The sequence below is a fragment of the Branchiostoma lanceolatum genome, chromosome 7, assembly GCF_035083965.1.
Source record: "Branchiostoma lanceolatum isolate klBraLanc5 chromosome 7, klBraLanc5.hap2, whole genome shotgun sequence".
In the NCBI taxonomy this organism is placed as follows: Eukaryota; Metazoa; Chordata; class Leptocardii; order Amphioxiformes; family Branchiostomatidae; genus Branchiostoma; species Branchiostoma lanceolatum.
In genome coordinates, this window is record NC_089728.1 from 13,017,515 (window position 1) to 13,045,096 (window position 27,582).

Below are 27,582 nucleotides of genomic sequence, written 5' to 3' on the forward strand. Positions count from 1 at the left end.
TGAGTAGGGGTCCTTCCCAATGTGAATGGATCAAACTATACTAGTTTCCGGATCAACATTGTGAACAAGTGATCGTCACCTGTTATGTCAACCCTTCCACAAATGTGGTAAATCTCCAAAGAAAATCTTCAAATGTAATAAATCAACAAAACTTTAAAAAATTAAGAAGCATCAACTGGAATTTATTGCTTCATTGCCTAGTATATGAATGATAAGGACTGTCAAGATTTGATCTTCAACAGTTGTAAACATGGCAAAATTTTGACTTCACAAAGTTTCTGAAAAACATTTACAGGTAACACATGGGCATTAACAACTTACTGCCATTCCTATCATTATACAAGACTGTACATGGGAGACAAATTACCATAATTATTACACCTGGTTTTCTGAGCAATACAGTTGTCTGCATATGACTGGAGTACGTTTCATACAAATATTAAGCTTGTGGAGTTACATGTGTTCATGAGAAAAGAGGTTGCAAGATGTACCCCTGATTGTTGTGCTTATGGATGGGTCATGATCATGGGGAGGGGCTTAAAATGAAAGTAAATAAGATCCACATATGTTACAATGAATAAAAGTGAATGCACAAGAATGTAGACCTAGCACAAAGTAAAATACTATGTACACACATTGCTCATTCGAAATTCATTCTAACCACCCCCTTTAAAATCTATCATGGTCCACTGAAACATATCTAAATCTTACAAAACATAATTAAAAAAGGTATTGCTAATCATGATATCAGTGAAAACAGCACAACTATATTTCCTGGCAGATTTAAAAACAAAGGATGACTAAAATGTAAAATAAAAGAGGTAACACAATGCAAGAAGTGAAACCCAACTGGTAAAGGGAAGAGGAAACAAAGGGGGTCTGCATGTGACTGATAATGGGGAAAAAAACAGTTTCGATCTCAAGAAAAATATATCCCATCTTATACCTCTCTCCTTCCTAATTGGGTTACACTTCCTACATTGCCCTTGAAAAAGGTTAAAATCTTCATTGGAATCTAAACTATAAACAGTTAACACAAACTACAACAAACATGTATCTACCTTAACAAACTGAAATTTTTGCAGTCATCTACTCCCCTATGTTGCAGTTCTAACACGAAATAGCTAGAACAGAACACAGAACATTCTACACTGACTTTACATTTGCACTCATCCCATAAAAGTCAATTAGTAACCTGTCTTGGACAATATCTTAACACAACGCTAGCTGTGCTTAAGGATGTCAAACGGGATTCGCCTATCCTCAATCACATTTAAATAAAAGTATTACATGCTGTCCTGAAGTGCTTTGTTCAGTTTGTCCACAATGATGTTGATGTCTTGGTTCCTGTCCATCTTCAGAAAAGTGCCTTTACTGATCTTCACTACTGATAACCAATCAGGAGCCAGCTCTGTCAGCAGTTTCAGGTGGGCCTCGGACTCACCTGGAATAAACACCAGGAAGGGGTAAGCAATGGGAAGTGTAGTTTTATTTGAGAATTCGGCATCAGCATCAAAGAGAAAAACAACTCTAATTGTTGTAGTACACCAGCATCACGAGCAAAGCGCAGCAGCTGGTTATGTATACTCAACACAAAAACTTAGAAAACCTGGCAGCTGTCAGCCAAGGTTGAAAAATGAATTATTCTACTAACTCTGAACTCAACTTCCTGACACTCTCAACTTTGCCCTTCACAAAATAAAAGCACTGGGAAACTAAATGCATGCTGTGTGGGAGGCATTGAATATCGCTGAAACTACAACTCCTAGCAGAGACCCAGAAAGTCTACCTGAGGACAGGACAGATCTGTAGCTCTCAGACATCTTCTTGACAGCAGACTCGATGGGGACCGCCGGCTTCTTCTCCGTCACAAAGTACGTCCTCAAGATACGCGCCAGGTCAGGCAGACGTCCAATCATGGCTGTTTTCCTATCTTGGCCGGCATCTCTTGTCATGAACTTCTCTGCTTTGGCAGCCTCTTTGGCACGGATCTGTAGTCAAAGCAATTGGGGTTACTTTGTAACTCATCATTCCTGTGGGGCATCAGCTTACAAGAAGCCAAGAGTCAGTCTATAATCCTAAGTAGAACAGTAACAAGTCTATTGTATAAAAGACCAACAGCAATAGCAACCTCTACAAGAAAAAACACAGAATACAACACATGGTAAGTGTGGATCTTCTTGAGTCCACTTGCAAATGTTACAAGTTGCTAGCAATTCTTTATATATGTCAAATATTACAAATGAAGAAGACAAATGAATGACACCTACCCTCTCCAGTAGACTCATAGGTGCAACTTTATTGGCAGGGGTGGAAGCAGCTGTTAGAGTGTTGGACTTGGGCTTGTCTGTGTCCTTGGGTGAGAGTAGTGCAACCTTCTGTAGGGCCTTCTTCACCTACATTGTGAGGTTTTAAACAAAAGACGAAAAAGTCAATTATTAGCCCCACCTTGTGGTCATTGCTGGAACTACAGAGGCAGACAGAGCAAGTCAAAAACAAGTCTCAAGAGTCAAGTCAGCAAAGAATCTGCTGATCAAAGAGAACCCCTCACCCTCGGGAGGATTTTGCCCCTGGCCTGGTCCAAGACGTCTTGAGCAGTGGAGTACTTCTGCACGTTGGGCGGCAGTGGTAGTGGGGACGGCTCGACGTCTGGTACCTTGTCCAGTGGAAACTTGGGATGCCACTTGGTCAGGGCAGCATCAGACACAGATGGGGAGGGAGCGAGGGTCTGGATAAACCTCTGAATGTGGCAGGAAGGGAATCAGTACACAAGTAGTCAGCTAACATCGAAGGCAAAATGGTGTACATAATTCACTGACCAATAAAACAGAAAAGACTACAAGGTATAACTAGTTACAACAAAAAAAATGTTTTCATTCTTATGATTAAAACTGACATTTGGGTTATAATTATGAAGCTTCAGTGGAGTTACTTCAGTATCAGTACTGGTCTTTAACAGTTAACAAAAAAACAGACAAACAAACAAACACACAAATGCCATTGTCTTTGCTCACCCTGTGGTGTTCCTTCACAATGTTGACCAGGTTGGTCTGAAAGATGTTCCTTCGGTTTATCAACTGCGAGGAGGAAAAGGACGCTCTAGCCTGGGTAGCAGGCTTTCGTGAGACACTTGCGTCTCCACTGGACTGGCCGTCCAAGTTGGCCTGCACCGTGAGCTGATAACGAGTCTTCTTGTCTCCTTGACTCTGCCAGGACTGGCTGACCTTCTCTTGGCGGAAGACGTAAGCCGATGGAAACACGGTTTTGATCTGGCCCATGTGGTGTGTTTCAAACCTCCTACGCAACAAATATGGAATAGAAACATAACATACCAGCAGCAAACACCCGGTCTTTCTACACAAACCATAGATTTTATACCAGCACCTGTACTTAGGTCTCAAACTCTTCAACTGCATATCTGGGATTTCAAAGTTAAGAGCTTACGAAAAATTACTGTAATTCTTGTTTCTTTCACTGCAACTTTATGTGCATGGTTTTCACGGTCACCTCTGTACTGTGAACTTATCACCACAATGAAAAAAACCCTGTTGTTATCATTAATGATTCCTTCACATATCCGTTATGTAAAGCACCACCACCGTTAAGTTAAAGCTCAGTGAAAATGTCCATTTTCCTTACACCATGAAATTTTCTACCGTGAAGATAAAGTGAATTACAGTATCCATATTTCAAAATCCAGTGCTTAGATAACAAGGTGGTGCTGCACCATTATTCTATTGTTCAGGGAGAGGCCTGGTCAAAATAATTCAAATATAGCGTACTTGCGGCACATCTCCTGTACAGCGTTCTTCAGCTTCTGGAAGGTGGCCAGCTCCTCCCTGTTGTGCAGGATGCTGACCACGGTGTCCATGCTGCGGAACATCTCCGCCAGCAGCTTGTACTGGTACGGCAGGCCGAGCGACGCCGGCGGGGGAGGGACTGCCGTGGCCAGGTGGTGGTGTCGCTCGTACGCTGGCACCACCTGGTGGTCACTGCTGTAATTGCAGAATCTGATATCACTATGCACATACAGTGGTACATGCAAAAATTTGGCAGAAATGTAAAACACAGTACAGTCAAACCTATAGTGACCCCTGAGAGGACCTGAATTAAAAGGGTCACAGTAGATGACATGACACTACATCCTATACAATGGGGGACACCTAGCAGATCACACAGGAACTGCACCATGCCGCTTCACAACTTTTAACTGTCAAATATTCAGCAACTTTTGCTTTTAGTTCATGCTGTCATTGATTGACTTATTCTTGTAAGAATGTGAGTCCAGCGATTAAAAATAACCTCACACCTTTCTTCTGTTGTCTCCTTGCTTGAGCTTGATTGCACCTGTTTCTGTTTAGACTTGTCAGCTTTGAGTTTTTCTGCCCCCTCCTGAATAGACTTCATGTGTTGTTGAAGAGAAGACAACTGTCCAGACTTGATCAGCTTTTCTCGCAGCTAGAACGACAAAAACATACAGTCACTGACAAGGAACACATTTTGGTTGATAGACACTCAACGTAATCGCAGACTTTGTTCCTCGACAGCCGAGTGGTGAGGTTAGCAGACACTGGATTGAAAGGTCTGGGGTTTGATTCCTGGCTGCACTGAGCCAGACATGTCCTTAGGAAAGGCAGTTTACATGAAATCCTTGCCCTACACATTTGTAACTGGGTACCTGACTTCAGTTGTTGTCCAGGGGCTCCACCTTCCAATACCATACCCTCAACACATTGTATAACAACCCACTGCCCCTGTGACCTCTAAAAGGCCATGGGATCTTTGCCCTTTTACCTAATGACATGCATCATGTTTATTTGTGGCTCAGTACTAATCCCAGCAGATATTACAAAGGCAGCCCACACAGATGTATTATAGATTTGTACGTCTCCTGCGTGACATCTATGTCTCATTACATTAACCTCAGACCTTCATCTGGGACTCTAGACAAATCAACCCAGGCTGATTGGTCACTCCAAACTTGGTATTATCGATTGACTGACCAAAGTTTCAGAACATTGTGTTTCTAATCAGCTCCACTGATGATTGGACTGAAACTGGAAGAATAAATTTATACTGTAAATTCAGTTCAATTTGCAGCATCTAATTTTTTTGGCAGTGTAAAAATCAATAGGAGGGACAAAATGGAAGACTTTGCAGGCACCACTTAAATTTCCAACTTAAGAACACAACAACAAAAATTTCTAAATTTACAGTGGGTTGATACTAGTATGGAATTCAAGGATGTCAAATGCCCCTTACCTCTGTTCGTGTCATGGTCTTCTCCTTGGCTTTGACCTTGGCAGCTTCCTCTTGCACACGGGCAAGTCGTCTCTGTAGTTCATGCACACCGGAGGATCTTCTGCTGGTGGTCTGTGACTTATAAAGGAAACAAAACAAGACTAGATAAGAATACACACAGTGTATATTGTTTTTTCCAAAGAATTACATTATGACCAACAAGAGTACAACCTAGTGTGGAAAATATTAAAAAATACCAAAAGGAAAGCATCATAGTACCACAGATCTGAATAATACGGAAACATATAATATGATATATAAGAAAAGGAACCTACTGTTAAGATCCATGCTGTTTATCATGCTTATTCATGATAGCATGCTAATCAATTTTTAATTTTTTCTGTGTATCTCAAGCAACTATTTTTTGGGGTTCTGCAACTTACAAGCATCATTGCACTGCCTGCTACTTTTAAAAAAATCAAGCTTTACCTCAATTGAGGATCGACTGCTTTACACTTTTATGCACCACCATAACCTCAAAGGTCACTAAAGGTTAGGCGAGATTCAAGCTGTTGCCTTAACATCATCTTGTTAGCTCTTTGTGTCTCCCTCACCACCTGACTTGACCCAATACAACTAATGCAGCGTCTGTGACTTTGACGTGAAGATACTAATTAGATAAAACAGCGTACTACTAGTATGTACAGCAGGGGCCAGAGGTGATTATGGCCTTGCACACACTAATGAACCTATCTGCTTCTCTCAAGTGGCACTGGGGTCAGAATTTTCCACCCAACATTAGTCTGGCAGTTCACTTCAACATGCAGGGGTTAACACATTCCTCAAACAAATTAGCCAAACAAGTCAATGACTGAAGTCAGGGCTCGAAATATCTTTCATACCTGCATTGGTAACAAGTAAACTAATCATACCAACCATGTTTTGTCGAAGGAGACTCAAAATTGATACAAAATTATGAGACGCGTTAGGAAATCATGTTGATTCTTTGTTAAGCATTTTAGAGGTAACGTCCTGTACAGGAAACAAAACTTATATATGCACTTCTACACCCACTGGATGGAGACTGTTGAATGACCAAAATTGGATTTGTGTGACCTATGACTTGATAAAATGAATGTGATCCAAGACAAAAACACACAAAAACTTACAACATACACTTCTTCACCAATGAAATTCGTTCAACTACTGATAGTGATAAGATATTTGGTCCCTCAATGGAAAGGCGGTATAAGCTGTACAAGTAGGCGGTATTTCCAGGCCTATGACTAATGAATACAGCAGTAAAGCATGCCTGAGGTTGTGACCCCTAAATGCATCTGCTCTGATGCGAATTAACCCCGGGTCTCGGTATACCGTCATTTGGGCTAACGTTTCCAGCTGAACTTGAACATGCAGGAACAGTTAACATACAGATGAGCCCAATGCCACACAGTTCAGTTTTCTGGGGGCAACATCTGCTGAAACTACACTCCAATGCACAGCCAAGTTTAGACAAGTCAGCCTTAGTTATGGCAAGTGCGGAAAGTTCACACCAGTCTATTCAACTGAAGTTCAAGGTGGGAGAGCGCCTCGCAGTAGAAGGGCCTGAGGGATCAACGTACTGTAAAATCACGCTGAAAATGCTTCCAAACCTGTCGACCACAGCAGCCAAACGTATGCACTTATCCTTCTTGGTGTCCATCCAATAGAAACACAAAGATTAGGTCAAGGAATTCTTCCAGAATTCTTCCAGAAAAAAACATGTGAAGGAAGAACAAAGTTTGCCACACCATAAACTTATCGACCTTTCTTCCATCTGGTTGGAAATGTGATGTGCATGATAATGTTGTTTCCAGTAGAAACAAAGTGTAGGTCAAAGAATTCTTCCAGAATTTCTCCAAAAAGTGAAGAACAAAGATGGCCGAACCCTGTACTTATCTATCTTTTTTCCATCTGGTTGGAAATGTGATTTGAAAGCTGTGCTTTCCAACAATACTCTCCCTTAATTCCCATTCTGCTGATACCCCCACCCTTCCTCTACAAAAATGCACCTCTTGAAACAACAATACAGTCAAACTTGGCCGGCAAACCACCTCCATCAACATTCAAACAGTCCTGTCCAATGTTACATAGTTAAGATTAACATAGTAAGACCTTGGACAAAAATGATGCTTGACCCATCCATAACCTACCTTATCCTTTTTGACCGGTGATGAAAGTTTTGGACTGGATGACAGACTACCCTGCTTGATGGCTTCTCTCACCCTGTCGCTCAGGGGGGTCCTGCTGCCTCCGGGGGACTGGGAGGGGGTACAGGGGGAGGGGGACATGGTCACCGCGGGGCGCTTGGGCTGGGCTAGGGGGGTGCTTGGCTGCTGTGATGAGCGAGACTTTGCTGACTTGACAGCTGGGGTTTTCACTGCTGTTGGAGTGTCTACTACTTCCTCACCATCCTCTTTCTGACTGTCTTCTGCTCTGGATGTTTCTGATGACTTCTTATTGTGAGAATTATCTTTCACAGTCTCGGCAGCCTTTTGTTTAGCCTTGCTTCTGGACTTGCGCGGTGAAGACTGCACCACCTGTAACCAAAAAGTCAGCTCAGGTAAAACTTTCCTCACACAAAGGCGTTGATAATACCCTTCACAGATGATAAAATAAATGTTACAAGCTGTCATTGCCAGCAGTGTTAAACCAAGCTTGGCATAGCTTAGAAACAACTAATAGGACCAAGCACATGTACTTTGTAATACTAGCCTGCAGCGGAATCGTTTAACTTCTTCTGCAATAACTCTCCCTTAGTCTGATATGAGAGAACAGCATATATCATGACATAAATGCCTTGACTCTTGAGCAACAATTCACAAGAAATGCTTTTACTCAAGTGATCCTCCATAAGTTTATAAAACATTACTAAGAATAGCTGGCTCAAACAATAACCTCAACTCCACAAGATTAAAATTCTCATATTTCTGGATTACGTTCAATGTTGCGACATTTAAAGGGGGTTTGCTATCAAGTTCCTGGTATTTACAAGTCTGTGCTAATACTTAGGTAGACTAACACCAGTCTCATGTTCCCTACAACATTCAAATTGGTTTACTGATAAGGGACACACAGCTAAACTGAAATTAAAGTGTGTACTGGTATCAATGCAGAAGAAATCACATATGTTTAATATACCCAGAATAGCTTTACTTAGGAAGTTTATCATTGAGCTACTGGCCCAGAAACTATCCACTCTGCCTTTCCAAGCGTCTCTGTCTTTCATGAAACGTGAATAGTTTCATCACTCAAGTTGGCAAACAAAGAGTTAATACCTGTGACTGGGCCAAGGTGCTAGAGAGAACAGACGCATTCGTTGGATAAAAGAGGATGAATGGATAGTTTGAATTAGAGACCTTCCAACCACAGAAGACTATACAATTACCTCTTGGGGCTGTGCGCAGTCTGGAACTGTCTTTGATGTGGTGTTGTCTGCTTCACTGGTGATTTTCTTGCCTCGCTTCATCGCCAGTTTCCTCCTGGCTGGCACCCTAATGCACTTCTGTTCCTCCTCTCCACTCGACTCAGCCATCTGGAACCTGAAGCCCTTTTTAGGAGTCCCTTCCTGTAATAAGAAGAAGTGTATGAGATAAACAGAAAAGACTGGAATTATACCATTACAGTGGCACTCTTAAATTGTAGGTAATTTTATAGAGAAAGTCAAGTCTGTCTCAAAATCAGGTCTTAATGGAAAAGTTTACTTCAACAGCTGAAGTTATTACATATAGTGCATGTCGGGTATTCAGATTCTTTTATGACCAACCAACCAAGCGAATGGCGTTTGCATCAGTAACATTTGGTGCACAAAGAGTAGTCTGGTTTTATTGTAGTTCTTGCAGACTGTGAAAGCACCCATTTACTATAACTGTTATTTGGCATATCTTATTATCTGGATGTCTAACCTTCATCTGCGTACTAAAACAGTCACGCATTATCTTCGGTAACCATAGGTAATGAAATGAAATGTTACTTTTTTAACTACTTTTTTAAGTAGTTTTAAAGTGATGTTCCTTTTTGTCTCTAAATGGCTCATGGAAAAGTAGCTGTGGTTAATGTACCTTACACAATGTGAAGTGCAACACTTTGCACCAAAGGTGGCTGAACTTGTGTGAGGTACATTATCCTCAGCTACTTTTCCAAAATTCACATACAGTTAGGTTGACATCAAAAGAGATGAATTGCTGGTTACAGAAGATTAGCCCGAGGACTGCAGTGAGTTCAGTATATGCATCATGTAAAACTGCCCTCCATTCCATCTCCCAGGCAAGTAGACAAATTGCTAGTTCACAATTTAACCTCCCTGCTGGCAAACTCTGTACCCAATAAAGACTGGGGTGCTAAATGGATAATTCAGTATGCTAAAGGTTAAACTGTGCTTATGCAGCATGATGCAATACATCAAAGTTGAATGCCCAAGTTGGGGCCGGGCAATATCATTGGGCATTCAAGTTTGATATATTACCCACACACATGTGCGGTCCAAACCGGGAATTGGCTAAATAATAGGTTGATAGACCTCAAATTTTACTAGGGGAAAAATCCTTGAAAATAGTAAATATCTTGACACCGAGCTTCAGAAATTGACAACGAATTGAACTCTATCCTACTATCAAACTTATTCTGGGAAGGAATTAGGGAGCATTTTGGTAGCGTGGCGTCAAGTTGCTTCAAGTGCTTATCTGAACACTTGGTCAGTTATCTACCTTCATACAGTCAAACAGTGTGGCCTCAGTGCTAGTTGAAGCGAGCTTCTTCCTTTTGCGTAGAGTATCTGAGCTGGTGCCGGGGCCTGCCCCTCTCTTGGTGGGCGTGCGAGGTGCTGATGTAGATGTGTTGTCATCACACGTCTTCGCTGGATCTTCACTCCTGTCAGAGTTAGCTTCTCCAGTGGACTGGGCACTTGGACTGTCTTTCTTCTGCCCTGCAAACTAAGGGGAAAAAATAACATGCATAAAAATGATAAATGTATTTTTGGTCAAGAATCTTGTTGACATTTTTCGCACACAAAAAAGTTGTATTTTAGCAACCAATATTCATATAGTTACAACAGTAAATTGCATTGTACATAAAAAAATGTTAATTACCAAATATGTATGAAGCCCAAAACTGTGCCCCCTCCTATCTTTGCAGACTAACGTTGGGTAACATAAATTCGGGATTTTTCCGATAATGGTTGACTGAAATCAATCTAGCAGAACAATAAACCATCCTTTTTTTCTATAATTCTGTCAGTATCATGTACTATCTTTGCACTAATCATATATATGGTAGATTTTGTCTCTAGTCGTGCTGACACCATAATATTTCAACTTGAAACTACCGTCCGCTGCACGCACAATAACGGTGCTGTCGGACAGGGGGGCACATTAATTCGGGAGAGAAGATTCGTCTTCAATATCTTACCGCTAATCACATTTTATACAGCAGCTATTCGTTCCATCCTTGGATTGAGGAGAGTGCTATGGATATAGACGTGTCCAAGTAAAAAAAATACACGAAAAAACGGCCGTACCGCACACATCAGGCCAGTTCGGGAACAACCCGTGTGTTGAGTCGGTAGAACTTCACTCAAAGTCGGCCCATCGTCATCATCGGGCAACGTGTAACGTTACATTATTCATGGAAAGTTAGCTGGATGCCGTAGAAATGGTAATACTACTATGTCCATGTGTTCCTTGTTGTGTTAGGAGCAAACTTTGAGGAAAATATCTTCCTCAGTCCACTATCACACGCAGCATTTAGACAAAAAAGTGTTCCTCACAAACCTTTGTCGTCTGCTTGACAACAGGATTCTGGTTAACAATATGGCGGCGGGAAAATACATGTGCCGTAGGTTGTAGCAACAGAGAGGAGTTTTGATGATTGATCACACTTAGAATCCAGTTGCAGGTTAGCAAAAGAGATTGTAATAAGTTGTCTTATAAATAATTGTGTTTAGCAGGCAGGAGATGTGACATTTGTCTTATAAACCAGCGAACAACCGTGCTGGGTGATTCTCCCACGAAGCCCCCAGACTCTGTCAATAAGGGACGGAGAGTTTTTGACGTCGCCAACTTCTAATGCATGGTTATCGAAGCTTTTCAGCCGGTGTTCTGAATATGTTAGTCTATCTGCTTTGCATTGCTGGCGTTATAACTGATTTTGCATGTAGCACATATCCCTAAATACGCCGTTTTCGAAAAATCGCGAATTTAAGTACCCCGCGAATTTATGTTACCCAACGTTACACCTTTCCGTTTTTTTTAAAAACACAAATACTCAGCATACCTCGAACGCCTTCCCAATAACTGTGTCTTCCAGACGTTTTTCTAATTTTGTTCGTGCTGTTTGCCGAGTCTTCCGGGTTGTAGACTTCTGTGTCTTCTTTCTGGACTGCGTTCCCTGCAAGGATTTGGTTTTGGGCGTTGTTTCTTCGGGTGAGATGGCAGCGGCCATTTTGGAGTCACCCCTTTCTAGTTCGACAAGGGCAAAGGACAATGCAACTTTAGCTCTAGCTCTAGTGCGCGTCTTCGGCGCAACGACTGCCTCTTTCTCAGATGCTACGGATTCTTGTGTACCATCCTCCAGTCGTTGGACTTTCCTGCGCTTTGAAGACTGCGGCACTACAGATCTTTTACGGGAAGAGTAAAATTCGGTGACCCTAGCCTGCGCCATCTTGAAGTCTAGACCACGCCGAATTTTCGCGCCAAATGTGGTCAGCTGATTGGACGAAACCATAAGGAAAAGTTGTGGTAAAATTATTTGCCCAAAGTGTGTGGATAATTCATAACTAAATATCTATGCTAATTACAAAACTACCAAAAGATTATTTGCATCGGTTTTGATATAATCATACAGAAAATTTTGTTAATATCATAGATACTTAAAAATCTTTGAAACCCCCTATCATAGCGAGTGCAACAGCCATAATAATTTTGGGCCAATCAGAAAACCCGATAGACCCTGACATGTCCAGGGGTCAACGTACTGTGGCCGGCTTCACCTTACCAAAGATGAGGGAGTCGCCAAATTTTGTGCTTTAGAATTGAACATTATACTAAAGGTACGTGCACAAAATATGGGCGAGGCTCTATTAAACATAACATATAACCTAACCCCTGCGTCAAGATTACAATAGGTATGACCTGAAACTTTGCTGTTGTTTATGTGTTTGTCTCAAAAGTAACTTCACTATTGTGTATAACGTTATGTGTTTGTCGTCACCAAATGTGCTTGCCGTCACAAACAGATTATACCTTTCTTTCTTATACCTTTCTTATTGAGATTCTCGACGTAAAGCCAACGCAATCTCACCAGCGGCCAATAGCGTCCGCGCAGTTACAACATGTACCCCACAGTTCCCACCCGCGTGACGTCACTTCATTGTTGTGTTTTTTTTTTTTCGGGGTAAGCTTAGCTCATTTCCTGTCTGCTTCTGTGTAGGCCAGGAAGAAACAGAAAGGAAACCCTCTTCATAGACGACGTTCCCCACACGCTAGCGGGAAGGAGGAGGAGACAAGATGGGGCAAATCGAGTGGGCTATGTGGGCTAACGAACAGGCCATCATTAGTGCCTGGGGTAAGTTTTTCATCTGACAAGTTATATCATGCCCCCCTCCCCCATAAGTGTTGTGTACTAAATATCCTTAGATATCCCTATTCATTAGGTAGGTTTCCTGCACCAACACACCATTTGTTAGTCAGTAAACTATGTGGTCTATCTTATAAATGTTATATGTAACATTCCTGACATAGAAGTGGACTTGTTAAGTCAGCATTGACATAAAAAATTGGACTGTAATTGGCACCCAAAATGTCCTGTTTACTGTTAAAACCAAACAAAGAACATTGCTTTTGCTGCATATAATACATCATGTCAATGAGTAGTGTACGTTTTACTCTTCGCTTTACGTAGAAGGAAGTGTTGTACTATATTCACATAAAACTGAAGATCTGCATCTGTTTGGAGATGACAAAGAATGTTCATGACAATGTTTACATTACAACGATAAGCAATAACCAATAAATCTATATATGGTGCTAGTGCAAGTGTTATCAAGCAAAAAAACCTTCCAAAGATTGCAACTAGCTTTTGTATCTAGATGTGGTGTGCATATCAACCTGATACAGTTGTAACTTGTATGTAGTATAGTGTTTTGTTTCTTAGATAACACTCACAATTGAGTAATATGTACGGTATCCAATATTTGGAGGAGGGGGGGGGCAGTTGGCTTGGACTGTAGTTTATACATGCACAATGAGTGTTACCATACTCCATGACAGCTGGGAATATTCAGACAACAAAGGCCAATGGTATGAACTCAACTTATGTATCTTCAGGACCACAGAAATTGGTGGTGTCTTCTATGTTATAAAGCTCAGTTTAAGGATCTTGATCTTTTAGTTCTAAAGACATGTTGGCAGAATCCATCGTTATCAAAGTCTCTGCTAGTAGAGATGAGGATTATATTTTGTAATCTCTACCACCAGAATCACCAAATAGCGAGTAAAGTGTACAGGTTGTGGTCACATCTGATTTTTCTACCAGCAGAGACTCTGATCATGGTCTCTACCAGTAGAACTGCTGATTGTACTGGTAGAGACCATGGTCACAATCTCTACTGGTAAAATCACTACTTGTGCCAGATCGCAGTCTCTACCTTTACATATACATAGATGAAGTGGAGTATGCAGAAATCGAGTGGGTCATGTGGGCTAACGAGCAGGCTATCATCAGTGGTCAGGGTGAGTGTGGACAGGACTGTCTGTCTGCCTGCCCCCCTCCCACCAATGTTGTGCACAGAATATCCCAGAGACATCCCTATGCGTTAGATAACCTTTCAGTAGTTCACATTGTTTTTGGCTATCACACTGTGTGTTTTTTGTTGTAGTACAGTGGGAGCTGCATATATTTTTTTTTCTCGCTGCATATCTGCATAGCCCATTTGTCTGCGCACTTTATACGATACCCCGGCCTAAACGACAGTCTGGAATAGCACCTGGCAGAGGGAGAGAGGGAGGGGGGCAAATACAGGAATTTTGAGCAAGACACAAACGTTTAACACACTCATGATACCACAACCCCATTCCCATAACATTATTCATACATGTAGTATAGTATTTTGAATCGAGACTCCAGTTTTTCTTTTTTCCAGGTAAGAACGAAACTAGTAGAATGCAATGTCAACTGTAATGTTAATTAAATCAAACTTACAGCTGTACAACCAAATATTACCGTAAAATCTCCATTAAGCACAACTGACTATAAGTTATTTTAGTTAAATAAGAGATATATTAAAAGCTGCAGTGCATATACTAGTAGCATCATCTGCCAATTTATAAGCAAACTAAAACATCTCATGTTTTTATGTTTATGTTAATTGGAACTAAGCAGAGTGTGTCCTTGAAAATATCTAATTGCATTGATTCCAGTTGCAAATGGGATGATATTTCACATTTAAATTTTTTGACCATAACATCATACTTTGCTGATGTGTATGTGAAAGAAATTGTCATACAAGACAGTCAAAGCCTCAAAGGCATTGTCTTTAACTGGTACAAAATGTAACTGATTCCAAAAACATTGTGTTGGCAAAGGTCCACTTGGCCATAGATTTACCCTTATCGCATGAAGGGAGTGAAGTTCTTGGAAATAGATACTAAATGTATATAGAAGTGAATCATTTCCCTTGTTGCTGACTCATACTCAATATCAATAACAATTCTATGGATCACAGCTCAAGATAACATTTTCATATTCAGTATAGTGCACTTCTACGAAGAAGGTTCTAGTATGTGACTTGATAGTGTTGTGAATAAAGTTCATGATAACTCAAACCTCTTCAAATTACTGGGTTTTTTTTTAGCCTTAGTCACTTCGACAGTTACAGTAATTTTTTTATTCATTGTTTACATTGTCCGAACTACTAGTATTAACGTTACGTATGGTGGTATGACAAACATGGTCATAAACTTATGCTTTTCCTTGCTCAAAAGAAGACATGCAACTGTTGAAAGAATTTTAAGTAATGTTAACTGTACTGTGGGAAGGAAGTATGCCGGTACAAAACATAAGGGTGCAACATTAACAGATGTGGAGACAGCTACATGGTGTACATGTAAGCGCTGATGTGCCTAGGCCTGAGGGTAAATTATCTTCTTTGAATGTCTTGTATATGTTGAAAAATAGCTTCAGCTTGAACTGGATCATCTCCAGTACAAACTGTCATGCATACATGGCTGCAGCTATTGAAGGTGTCACCTGTGACCTTTGGGAAGCCAGGTGGTACAATGGAAAGTTCTCAGCCTTGTCGCCCTGTCTTATACACAAGAAAACAGCGTGCCAGGAAGCTGGTTAACAAATATCATGTCGTGACTGCAGGCATACTTGTGCAGTAAGCTGGTTGACTAGTATTATACTGTGACTGCACGCAAAGTGCAGTACTGGTATAGTTACGAAAAGTGCTAAATGTGTCAGAAAGTACTTGTTTTGTGTGTACTGTCTCAGCATCTAGACATTCTTATGATTCCTTACAAAAGACCCGAGAGCTGGGGTTCTCTTTGAATTTACTGAATTTGAAACTAGGACCAAGATCAATCTATTTTCTTGGTTCGTACCAAAGTAAGAATTTAGCAAGTTGTCAAGATGATGACAGAGGGCTGGGATTGAAACTTGAATTTGACTTCATTCACTCGCTGAATCTGTGTGTATCAAGGTACAAACTTTTTATGTTGTCAGTTTTTATGTTGATCTTCAAGTTTAGCATAATTTTCTTTTGAATCTAATCTGAGAACCACCAAATTGAATTAGCGGTGCTGATGGCTTGTCATGCATGCTAACGCCCAAGTATTTCCGCTAACCTTTACATTTATGTAGATGCTCAACAGTGGTGAACTACTGATGCAAACAAAAAAGGAAGGCTGCTCTTTTAAAATACATTCAGAGATGACAGTTCTGAAAGCTCTTTTGAAATACATTCAGAGATGACAGTTCTGAAAAGATCATTTGAAATTGGTAATAGAAATACGCTTGTGACTACATTAGTCTCTGCCAACCAGAGTTCCATATTGAAGTTGCTGAATATCATGCTCTTTGCTTTAGATTAGGAAAGACACTTGTACTGGATCTGAAAAATCTCTTTAAAGTACAAAAAGTCTACAGCATTGACACGGCACACAGCAAGTAAATTTTATGGATGACATCCACGTGCAGACTAATTTTGCCTGATTTTGAAAAAAAAGAGGACAAAATATCACTCCTCTCTGGCAGCACTTTGAGTGTTGCCAGAGAGCTAGTTGTAGAAGTGACGCTATTAAGGTAGCCCAAAGTGTAAGTGAAACTAGTTTCAAAATGGTACATGTGTCGTTGTAGATGTGACAAAAGTGTAGTATCCTTGAGTATAGTGGTAGTGATACTAGGCTATAGCTACCACACGAGTGTCACTTTCTGTACTTCTAGATCTTGAATACAGGAATAAAAGACTTGTTGGCTGCGATACCATGTTTTTTCGCTTCAATTTTGAACAGCTAGGCATCGTTTTTTTCGTCCATTTTTTTCGCGCTCATGCATTAGATTTGGAATTCGCACAGGATGTCATCCATAGAATTTACTTCCTTTGGCCTACTAGTAAGTCATATATCAGCGTTCGAAATACCCATCTGCAATCTGCAAAATGCATAATGATTTTCAAGATTGCAGAAGAAAAATTAAACAATCTGCAATTTTGCAGAAGAAAAAAATCAGACTCGGGATTCAATGGCTCTCAATTCAGGAGATTATAATTTATATAGACTTACAAGTAAGCAAACTAGCGGCGCTGCAGATATAAACTGAAACCCACACCGCCGCGCAAGATGGCGGCGTTTCGGTGCGTTCCGACTGCCTGGTGCTACTTGAGGTCAGTTTTTTCGGGGGGTTTCGACCCTTTCCGTGATAACTTCGGAGACGAATCATGTGAGAAAATGTCAATTTCGTGCATTTCCGTCAACCCTCGCTAATCTCCGCGGTCACGATCTCGAGGTCGGCAAAAGTCGGGAAAACAATTCCCGGATGTTTCTACTATGTCGCAAGCATGCAATTTCTTCGGGGCCTGATCATGAACTCGGGGCATAGGCGCGATGGCAGAAGGAACGAAACGGTGGCTGCTACATTAGTCCGTGGTCCTTCAAGCCCAGATGGCAGCGATGAAGTTGAGAACTACTCAGATAGATCTAGAGCACCGCCTTGCGTGGAGAAGGCGGGACATTTCCTCCTGTGCCGAGACAGTGGGGAGAGGGGCGCCCACGTGAAAAACAATAACATCCCCGGGCCGTCTTGAGGGCCGATTGTTCGAACTCGGAGTCCGATGTTTAAAACCGATAGCAATTTTTCAAATTTATAAAAAATAAAATTACGCAGAGGGCAAGGTTTGCGTGAGGTTTCTTTATTTTTGAATTTTTCATTATTTTCTCGATTTTTTCAAATCTTGTAATTTTTTCCGTGAGCCGTGGCTGTGATTTTTGTTACCACGGGTCGTGCGATCTAACATTACGCATCAGAGCACGTATTCCTTGCAGGGATATAATGTTCTTTTCCCCCTTTTCAGGCAGGTTGTTGAATTTTTCAAAATTTTAATACACATTCTTAAATTATAAACAAATATTTGATTTGATTAATATTGAATAGATACGCTTTTGCTGTTGCAATTTTCGCTATTCATTTGAATATTTTTCACGCACATGTATGTTATTCCTGTTTCAAATTTTGCTAGTAAAATTTAAAGATAGAGTGAGAATAAAGAATAACAGCAATGTTGCAAAGCTAGATATGATGTAAATATAAGTATATATAGGCATTATCAAGTTGAGAAGGTGTCTTGTGTATTTGCAGAAAATATTTTCAAATTGCAGAAAAAAATTTTGACATTCTGCAATATTGCAGAACACTGAAAAAAAGTATTTCTACCACTGTATATGATTATACCAGACGAGTGTATAACTGTTGTGACAGGAAGAAAGGTACCGTGATATACTGTGGTATGTACTTAATTTAGATACTCATTAATATAAGCACACCGCTAATAAACCGTGAATTTTCCTGGATTCCATACTATCATACAATACAAACAAAGACTACAGCAACAATGACGATACAGAAATGCAGAAAAAATACTGAAAGTAAAACGTGACATCACTTTGAGCTAGTAAAAACACAAAGCTTAAATAGAATTCAGTTGATTTCCAAACTTCCATGGTCTTTCCAGATTGAAAGTGATTGTTAAAGAAAGATCCTTCTTCTTCTTCTTAATGCCCATAGTCAATTTGCTGACTATTATGGCATATGATGTTGCTACATGTTTGTCCTAACATTGTTGCTATAATTTCTGTCTTTCAGTGATGCTCACCGGGGGAATCATCGGGCTGACTGGCTTCAACAGATGGGAGATTGCTGCGTATTCAGTGTATCCTTGCTCATACTCAACTAACTTTATATCATAAAGAATACATAGCATCACATTACATGGCTTGCAAAATAGCTAGCATGGTCCAATTGTTTTCAAGAGATATGGTATGCTAGAAATTATTACCTCTGTTAAGATGTTGGTGTCTTTTACCAGTTTTATTTTAGTGAACGAGATAACTCAAGAACGGCTGGATGGATTGGTTTCATATTTGGAGTGATGGTAGGGTGTGACAAAAGTGGAAATGATTAGATTCTGCACTATTGCAAGTTGTTAGAATTTTTACTTTCACTTTGGAGAGAATTTATGCAGATACAGAAGCCATTGCTCCTCATTACCACAACACAAGCTTCATTACACTGCCAATCAGCTTCATTGTAATGCACAATAAAAACTCTTAGTTTCAAGCTACTGTAAGCTTACAAAAACGCCAACTCTCATAATTCTGCCACAAATAAAGATCTTCTCAATGCAGCATCTATATTCAGTAATCCTAGAGGTATGCGCACCAAAGGTGACCTTATATTCTTTCCTGCAATCTAGACAACAACAAAATTTGCTGCAAATTGCAGGTTGCAGGTGAGTGTTTTGAAGCTTTAATTTACATAAATCCCGCATAAATGTGTATGATGAGCCGTGACTCATCACAAATATGTCATGGCACCCACTTTAAATGTATGACACTCCCACAGACTTTTATCTATTACAAGGAAGATTCAATTATGGCAATGGACGTTTACGTTGCATCAAGTTTCTTGAAGATGTATGGTGCACATTTTGTACTTGACAACATGTTGGCACCAGTCCCAGATAAAAGTTTGCCTTTCCCTTCTCTTTGACTTAAACAGTAATCCACACGCAGTCATGCATACATGCACTGTCATGCACATGGCTTAGATCTTCATACTTATCACACCCCCACAACTTCTCAGGAGTTTTCCAAGTTACAGGAGACAGACTGGCACAACTGGGAATCAGTTTCGTTGTTTGGGAGAAAAGGGAGTCTTCACTGTGGTTTTAAGTTTGCAGGTCAAACAATAGCAGCGCTACAGTCATGTTAAATGGAAACACCATTACAAACAGCCAGTTGGAAACCAAGATCGCTTAGCCTCTCACCAACATGTACTGGTGACTTGGCAAAGTTCCTGTCTGTAGATGGACACATCTATCAGTATCACTTTCAGCGTACTGGTCTAATCAACTGTCACTGATCAATATAGAGTACTAGTACTGCTCTCTGAATAGTACTTTCAAATTATCACTTTCATGTGTATTCACGGTAACGGATGCCTCCAAAACATCATGATACTGACCGTAACTGTACAATGTATATTACATGTAGTGTTTAGAAAAGGGAGTAGGCGGGTAGAAGAGTGAACAAAATTTTTTGCAGTGCTTTTAAGTTAGCAGTGAACAGTTCAACACAAAACCTCAAACATAAAACCATGAGGAAAATTTCATTATTTACAGTAATCTGACTCATTTTGCTGTAAAATCTGGGTCTATTCTGTACCACTTGGAGTCTGATATGGGGTCACCTTGTAGCTGTGTTGTAGTTGATATCTACATCTTTCATGATGTGAATACTGTAACATGTTTTGAATGGTAAACAATGTCAAAGCGTTGCAACATTTTTGCTGTTCCTTGGTTCTGAATCTCAGCGGTCAAATTTTACCAAAGAGCAAAACAAATTTGGAGATACATCATTCTGCATTTACTGCTATAGCCTACAGGTGGCGCTACTAAAGTTATAAATTCTGCCAAAATTGCAGGGATTGATGTACATGTTTTGACACAAGTAAAGCTGTATAATGAATCACTTTTCTCATCAAAGATGCATTCGTCTGGTAGAAATGATTCTGTTATCAAGTCAGAATGGGACTGCGGTTGCATTTTAGTCTGCTGTGTCTGTATGTCACTGCCTTGCAGGCTTCTTGTATAACATGTATGTAGGTTAATGATATATATCAATGTATCCTCCCATTACTGGTACCAAATGAATTATCCTCGTTCTACTTTTGTCTCTTTCTCCCCATCCATCCTTACTCAGACCGACTCTGCTAAAGGAGTTGCTTCCCTTACAGTGTCTTTTCTCATCCTCATTCCCAAAATACAGAGTGTAATAATATATGTCATCAAAATGGCCATCTAAAATGAGCTCTGGTAGGTCCACAATTTCCTGTTCTAGCATCCTTCAGTTCAAGGAAGTTTTTTTAATTAACTTGATATACCCGGTAGCCTATGAGGTGGCAGAGTATCTCAGGATCGTCGGAAGCAAAATTTGTTGTCATGAGTTGTAGAATGGTCACGTCCCATATCGAAACTACCTGGCCCTATGTCTGGACTAAATCTAAGACATGGTGATAGTTTTTGGCTTCAAATGATCCTGATATACTCTGAAGGATGCTTAGGAAGAGGAAATTGTGGTGCTCCACTGCTAGCTATGGCTGATTTCCTGCCCACACATTTTGATGATGTACAGTCTGTAGGACAACTTAGGTTGTACCACGTGATCCTTTTTCACCGCCATTCCAAATCCATGCAGCCTGAACCCTAAGAACTTGAGTACCTTGCTGTCAGCGAAGTTAAGACATAGCCGTTGTAATGTAGAGATTTGAGAGACTGCATCCTGGGGCAAAAAGATGCTTAGTATGCATAATACATACAATTGTAATACACAATCTTTTCAGGATGAGGAATGGTAGAAAAATTGGTGAGAAGATGACCCAAGATGTATTATGTAGGACCTTATCATAAAGAACATTGTTGTTGATTGGGATCTAAATGGGCTTGTAAGGAAATGGCTGGCTAAGTGTATTGTTTGTAGAAAAAAGAATTGGAAAATAGAGAAATGAACAGATTCATATCACAACCGCAGGGCCTGAGCAATGGTGCGTTCTCAAGCTAATCATTCTAAGATTGCTTCACACTTCTACGTGGAGGGCAATACCCGAATCAAGGCAGCTAGCTGTAAGATAAATCAAAGACAGGGTTGTTCAAATTGTCTGTTCAACCAGGCTGTTGCCCACTGATAAGCCAGTGGAATATGTAGAGATTGCCAAGTTGTATTATGTTATTTCATGCTTCCCTGGCATTTACGCAAGTGAAGTTTAATATAGATGATATCCCAAAATATTGGGCCAGAAATTCCCCCTGAAGGTGCGATGCGCATCTGAGGGATTATATGTTATTCCAGTTGGAGATAGAATTACAACAACGTGAGAGTCATGTGTCTAAAGTTTTATTTGAAGACAGTAAGATTTGGGTTCAGGGCATGGATGGGAATGTTAAATGTTGCTCTTTTAACTTACTTTGGTGAACAATAGCCTGGTCGGTGACTGAAGGTTCGGAATAGCCACTGAAGGTTTGGTAATTGCTACAGTAGGCTATAGATTTTCATATACGTACACCAAATCATGGGCAATGTTGGTGGCTCACAGCTGCCAAGTCATACAGTTCTTGCAACTACATTGACTTTTTTTTTGCCAAGAGGGTTGTGCTTTTGGGTCTGTGTATTGAATATGAGTAAACAGCATAACTTATCAAGTTATAGACGAGTCTTAATGATACTTGGTATGTGTGTATGTGGGTACAAACAGCAGGTTCAATTATGAGCCTACAGTACTGGCGACTGTCTATCTTTTTCTTTGTTTGTTTGTTTGTTTGTTCAGACCTTCCTAGCGGCACATAGCTAGGGTAGCAAGTTTCCTTGCTGTTTCAGTAACAGTATATTTTTACAGGGAGGGGTTGCCTGCCCTTCCCCTGGCAACTGTCTATGGTATTGCAGAAGAAGTTCCAGTTTTGATATCTCATGAACTTGACATGGTTTAAAGAAGGTAGTGGTGTGCACTCTGTACAGTTTTCAAGTTCCTTAGCGATGTTTTCAGAGCGGCGGGTATCTTCATCATTCTTTTGGAATACCCCAGGGGTAAGAGGAAGAAGGGCCATTCCATCGAGAGACGGTAAGGGTCAAAATTTGACTTTTAGAATCATTAGAGTAGGAGCATACAAGTTCAAATATACTGCTTGTATCTTGTACTTTGTCTAGTAGATTACAATTAAGCAATGGCTTTCTCAGTTTATGTGTTGTTAAGACTGCAAAGAAAATGTTTTTGAAGTTGAGATACTTTTGTGCGTGTTGTTTTTCAAATTTGCTTATGAAAGTAAAAGCAATTGCTGCAAGGAAAAATTTCCACACTTTTTAAATATGATACAGTTGGTGGCCTGGTATTTATCCTTAGTATACCCGCCGAATCACTATCACCCTTTTCGCAAATTGCTCATTTTTTGGTGAAGAAATGGCCCAAACTCACCCAACACACTCGGTAACCTGATTCAGGTGAAGCTTGATGATGATTGCTGTATCACCCTTTTACTCGGGCCAATTAGAGCTCTTGCTAATATTTCAGGCAGAACAGTCTTAATGTCAAACAGTCTCCTATCAAGCAGGGTCAGACCCATTTGCAGAGAGGATGAAATTTAAAGACTTGGCAGTCATAAGAGGGATGGATACCAGTCTTGAAAATTAGGACTCCCTTCATACGATTTACGGATTTCTAGAAATTTATCTTTCTGCCATTTCAGGTATCAGCAGTACTTGACACGTGTGATCCATGCGTGTGGCACCATCACAAGTAACTACTACATCAGATTTGTCCTCCATCTCCTGTAAGTATTATTCATGAACGCCCCCCTCCCACCTCTCCTACAGCTCTAGGTGTTTCCTCTCCTATGAAATCATCTTTGTTTCAATAACATGCTATCGAACAATATCCACTGAATGTTAAACAATGTTCATGACCAATTTAGGCTATAAAGCTGTATATAGTACACCAAATCAGTGGCCCATCAAGGGCTCGTAGCTGACAAGTTTTAGAGTTCTTACAAGTTGATTAAATAGTGTGATGTACTCAACACTGTCTCTAGGAGCCCGTTCCAGGTATTAGCTGCTACAACACCTGTACCGTAGCAAAATTTACTTGTTTCAGTTGACATTATATCTAAAGGTTGTTCTTCATCAGTCTGTATCCAATTAAAAAATTGCGACATTTGTGTTCATTGTCTGTGATGTTGAATATTTACTAGCATTTGTCATTTTGTTCGTAAAGTTTAAGATGACATTTCCGGGGACAGGGGACATGGGACCTTACCCTTCTTTGTCTGTCAGTGCTGGTAATAAGTAATACAGATGAGATGAACTTCATCCATGGTTCTTCTTTCCACTTGGGACCTTACACATACAGCCAAACAAATCCTCGTAGTGTGCTGGTGGGATGTTGAAGTCCCTGTAAAGTCTACATGATAGATGGTCATCAAACTCAGTACTAGCAGTTACGTAGAAGTGCTGCTAGTTAGTACACTTTGGGCTCAATTTCCAAATGCTGAGGGACTGTTGTTAGTGGTATTAATTTCCCGGGAGTCCAGCAGACTGTGGCCAGGCTTTAACTGACATGTTTGTCACCATTTGATGCAAGTCAATTGGGAGGGACAACTGTAAGTTGTAATGTTAAAGGCAACCAAAGTAATATTAGGGCACAAAAAAAGGAAATAAAAAAGGCCTGAAATCTTTATGGTAGTGACACTTACTAACTTTGTTTAGCACATTTGCGTAATAACTTCATAGTTTGAGCATTTTAAGACCGCACAAAATCGTGCCGTAGGGTGATCCCCTTAGTTTTTCGAGCCTACATAAACTTTGGCCACGACTTTCAGTGAGTTCTCACATCATAACAACATCATATTTTTGCATCATGGACGTTGCTTTACATTGTGATAGTGTTGTTTGAACTAATCATGTATAGAAATGACTAAATAAATTGATTTTTAAAATTTTTTTGGGCCCTAATATTGCTTGGGTTTCCTTTAACATGAATGCAATGTAGCCATGCATTACTTATCTCTTTATTTTAAGTTTTAGACACTGCTAACAACAAGATGTTTTGATACATTAGAAAATTTATAGTACTGTTGAGCATGCTATCTGTTCTGTAATATCGTATATATCTATGCATAGATACGCTACAACATCTTTTAAATACATGTACTGTACTTCAATATGTTCTCAATTCTATATGTTCTGTTGTATTTAGCTAAATGTGGTGTTTCCACCTGAGACAAGCCTGGAGTCTTCCTATCATAACTGGTTATCTCTTTTAAAAGATAACAGGGATTAGGGATTAGGCAGCAGGGAGACGGTTAAAACCGTCTCCCTGCTGCCTAATCCCGTAACAAATGCAAAGGAAGAAGGTTAATCCATCACCTAACGCAAAAGAATGTCATCCCGAGGTGGCATCCAGTGATGTCCTTTATGATGAACTTCTGTCTATTCCCTGTTCAGGACAAAAATGTTCCAGACTTAAGTAGCATAAATTGTGAAGTCTTTGTGGTGGTTTCATGTTTGCAACCTATCAACGAAAAAACGCATCACACTGTCAACATATGCTCTCTTTTGAATTTGTTTTTTTCAGTCGCTTCGGTCGCGGACTCAAAGACACCGTAAACTCTGCGTTGCTATGCTGCAACATTTAATTGAATTTATGGTTTGTCTCTATGGGTGTTTTAGACACCAACATAAATGATACCATTATGACACATCTAAGCATCTCCCCTTCTATTCCAGATTGTGTGTGCCAGCAGGCTTCCAGCTCCCCACCATCATGGGCGCCCTAGGTCTCTTCATCGCTAGCATCATCTACTTTGTGGTGGGTACATCAAACTTCAACCCTAACTTGCCATCATCCGTTAAGCCATCTTTCCCACTCTGTAAAATGTTACAGACCTCAGATCAAAGGAGCACTACGAAGTGTTAGCCTTATGATGCTGACATTTGCAGCCCTGTAAAATGTTACAGACCTTGGATCAAAGGAGCCAACTATTGGCCTTCTGTGAGAGAAAGGAGCAGATGGTCTTGTCGCAGTTAATTTTGTCTGTACATCCGTATCTCCAGGGGTTGTTTAGTTTTGAAGAAGTTTCACAAGGAATCCATTTGAAAAAGCGATGTGCTCAAAGTGCGCACAAAGGTCTGTCCGTGAAGTAGGTATGAGGAACTTCAAAATTATCTTGTGGCGTCAGAGAAGGGACCCATGCGACCCGTGGTTGTTTCATGATGCCGTTATTAATGACAGTCTCAGAACAGCCAGGCAGACCTTTACCAATGTGTGCTTTGATTAATGTTAGAGACTCTTTTTGTTCAAATGCACAGTAAATGTGACTAGCCTCTGGCAGAGTTTTCTTCACTTAGATGAAAGACAACTCCATAACTGAAAGTACACAACTTTGGCTTTGCAAAGTCTTCATTCACAGCAATTTCACAGTGCAATTCAAAGTACGAGTTTCACATACACTGTCTATGTACATGTATGCTGTGTTGACTTTGTCCCGTAATGGCCTTTGAAATATCAGTGGGCTACACAATGCTATACATCAAAAGACTACTAAAACTAAAAGTGCAGATCTGAATTTTCTCTTGGGGCTCAGCGTGTCTGTAATTTCAACAAAGAGGGGACTGTTTGATCAAAGAAGCCTTGATCTCTAGTTCTAGAGCTTTGTCATCATTGGTGAAATATCAAGGGTCTAGTTGAACAATCAATCATGTGCGAGCAATAGCGCTGATGCATTGAAGGCTGAAGACAGTTCAAAGAAGGTTGAAACTTGTCCAGAATCAATGCGCCTCTGATTCACCCGATCAGCTCTGGTGTTACTGTTTGTGTCCATCAGGTTCTCACATAAAAACACAGTTTGATGATACAAAACTGTTACCTTAAGCAAATTGTAGACTCAGATCATGGGGTACGTTTTTGTGATCCATTTTATAGACTTTTTCAGGTAGGAAATGTTGTAGATGACAAAGAACAGTTACTGTTGTGCTGTTGTTGTAAGGGTGTCATGTTTGTAGCCTATACCAGCCTCCTTTGCTTTCTAAAAATCCTATCTGATGAACATCATCAGCTAACAATGTCACTAACCTGCCTTCCATATGATTTGTCATATTCAAAGTGTTTAAGTGCAATCCAATACGGAAGAATGGCTTACCAAAGTTTTGATCGCATTCATCAGGAGTTTTACAGACTTTCCTGACAGGCATTAATCTTTCAGATGTGTGACATCAAGAGCAGGTCTAAAAATATGTATATTGAAAGCGAGTAATCCTCTAAGCCAATGGAAATCTTTCCCACAAGAATCATCCCTCAGTAAGACAGCTGGAGCTGCAAAGTTCCTGTTTAGATCTTTTGTTCGGCCTGTCACCCTGAGTTGTCTGATGTTCCTGTTTGTTGTCCCTCAGGCTGCGTTCCACGGGGAAAAGTGGCAGCCAGTCGGCATCGACACCAAGGGCGCACCCATTTCTTCCAACCAGACAGTCATCACACAGCCACCGTCACAGCCGCCCCCGCGGGCGCCGGCCCACGTCCGGCCCAAACGTCCCGCGCAACCTTCAGAAGGAGATCCGACCATCCTCTAGCCTTACAGTATTGTTTGTGACTAGGATAGGCTGTAGGAAAAACTATGTACGACTCGCTTAATTCTGTTGAAATTATGCTTTAAAGCCGCCATCACACAGCAGGAAAATAGCTTACTAGAGGAGTCTTATTGAGCTCAAAGGGATATTTTTGGCAAATATGACTGGTCTCCTCTCGGTCAGTGCATGGTTTCTATGGATCAGCTGATGTTTGCAGGTCTCTGAATGTGACAGTGGATTTTTTGAGGGGAAAAATATGCTTCATTCTTCAACAGCTTTGAAATTTGGGGACCTTCAAGCAATCAACAAATTTGTTAGAAGGTCGTTGAAAGTGTGATTTTGGCTTTACTAAGCATGTAACTTTGCTTTTTTCTACATATTAACATGGTTGTAAAGGGAATCTGAATTGGTAAGGGAAAGGAAACAG

General features: G+C 40.4%; 2 protein-coding genes across 3 annotated transcripts; one reads left to right on the forward strand and one right to left on the reverse strand.

The window, feature by feature from the left end:
* Nucleotides 1–1,161: 1,161 nt before the first annotated feature.
* Nucleotides 1,162–11,974, reverse strand: LOC136439417 (DNA replication factor Cdt1-like). Of its 2 annotated transcripts, none has more exons than XM_066434857.1 (12): nucleotides 11,551–11,974; nucleotides 9,987–10,211; nucleotides 8,669–8,848; nucleotides 7,434–7,820; nucleotides 5,263–5,373; nucleotides 4,310–4,458; nucleotides 3,783–3,995; nucleotides 3,015–3,297; nucleotides 2,552–2,740; nucleotides 2,271–2,396; nucleotides 1,790–1,991; nucleotides 1,162–1,444 (listed from the first exon to the last, which is right to left on the reverse strand). In XM_066434857.1, the coding sequence occupies exons 1-12, from the start codon at nucleotides 11,935–11,937 to the stop codon at nucleotides 1,287–1,289; spliced, it is 2,610 nt and encodes an 869-aa protein (XP_066290954.1). In that variant the 5' UTR covers nucleotides 11,938–11,974; the 3' UTR covers nucleotides 1,162–1,286. The 2 variants fall into 2 exon arrangements, with proteins under 2 accessions (XP_066290954.1, XP_066290953.1); XM_066434856.1 differs by having other exon boundaries at nucleotides 5,263–5,379.
* A 238-nt stretch (nucleotides 11,975–12,212) lies between these two features.
* Nucleotides 12,213–27,322, forward strand: LOC136439419 (cytochrome b-245 light chain-like). The gene is made up of 7 exons (XM_066434858.1): nucleotides 12,213–12,325; nucleotides 12,706–12,840; nucleotides 18,634–18,700; nucleotides 22,588–22,662; nucleotides 23,285–23,368; nucleotides 25,320–25,401; nucleotides 26,982–27,322. The coding sequence occupies exons 2-7, from the start codon at nucleotides 12,783–12,785 to the stop codon at nucleotides 27,156–27,158; spliced, it is 543 nt and encodes a 180-aa protein (XP_066290955.1). The 5' UTR covers nucleotides 12,213–12,325; nucleotides 12,706–12,782; the 3' UTR covers nucleotides 27,159–27,322.
* Nucleotides 27,323–27,582: the final 260 nt, after the last annotated feature.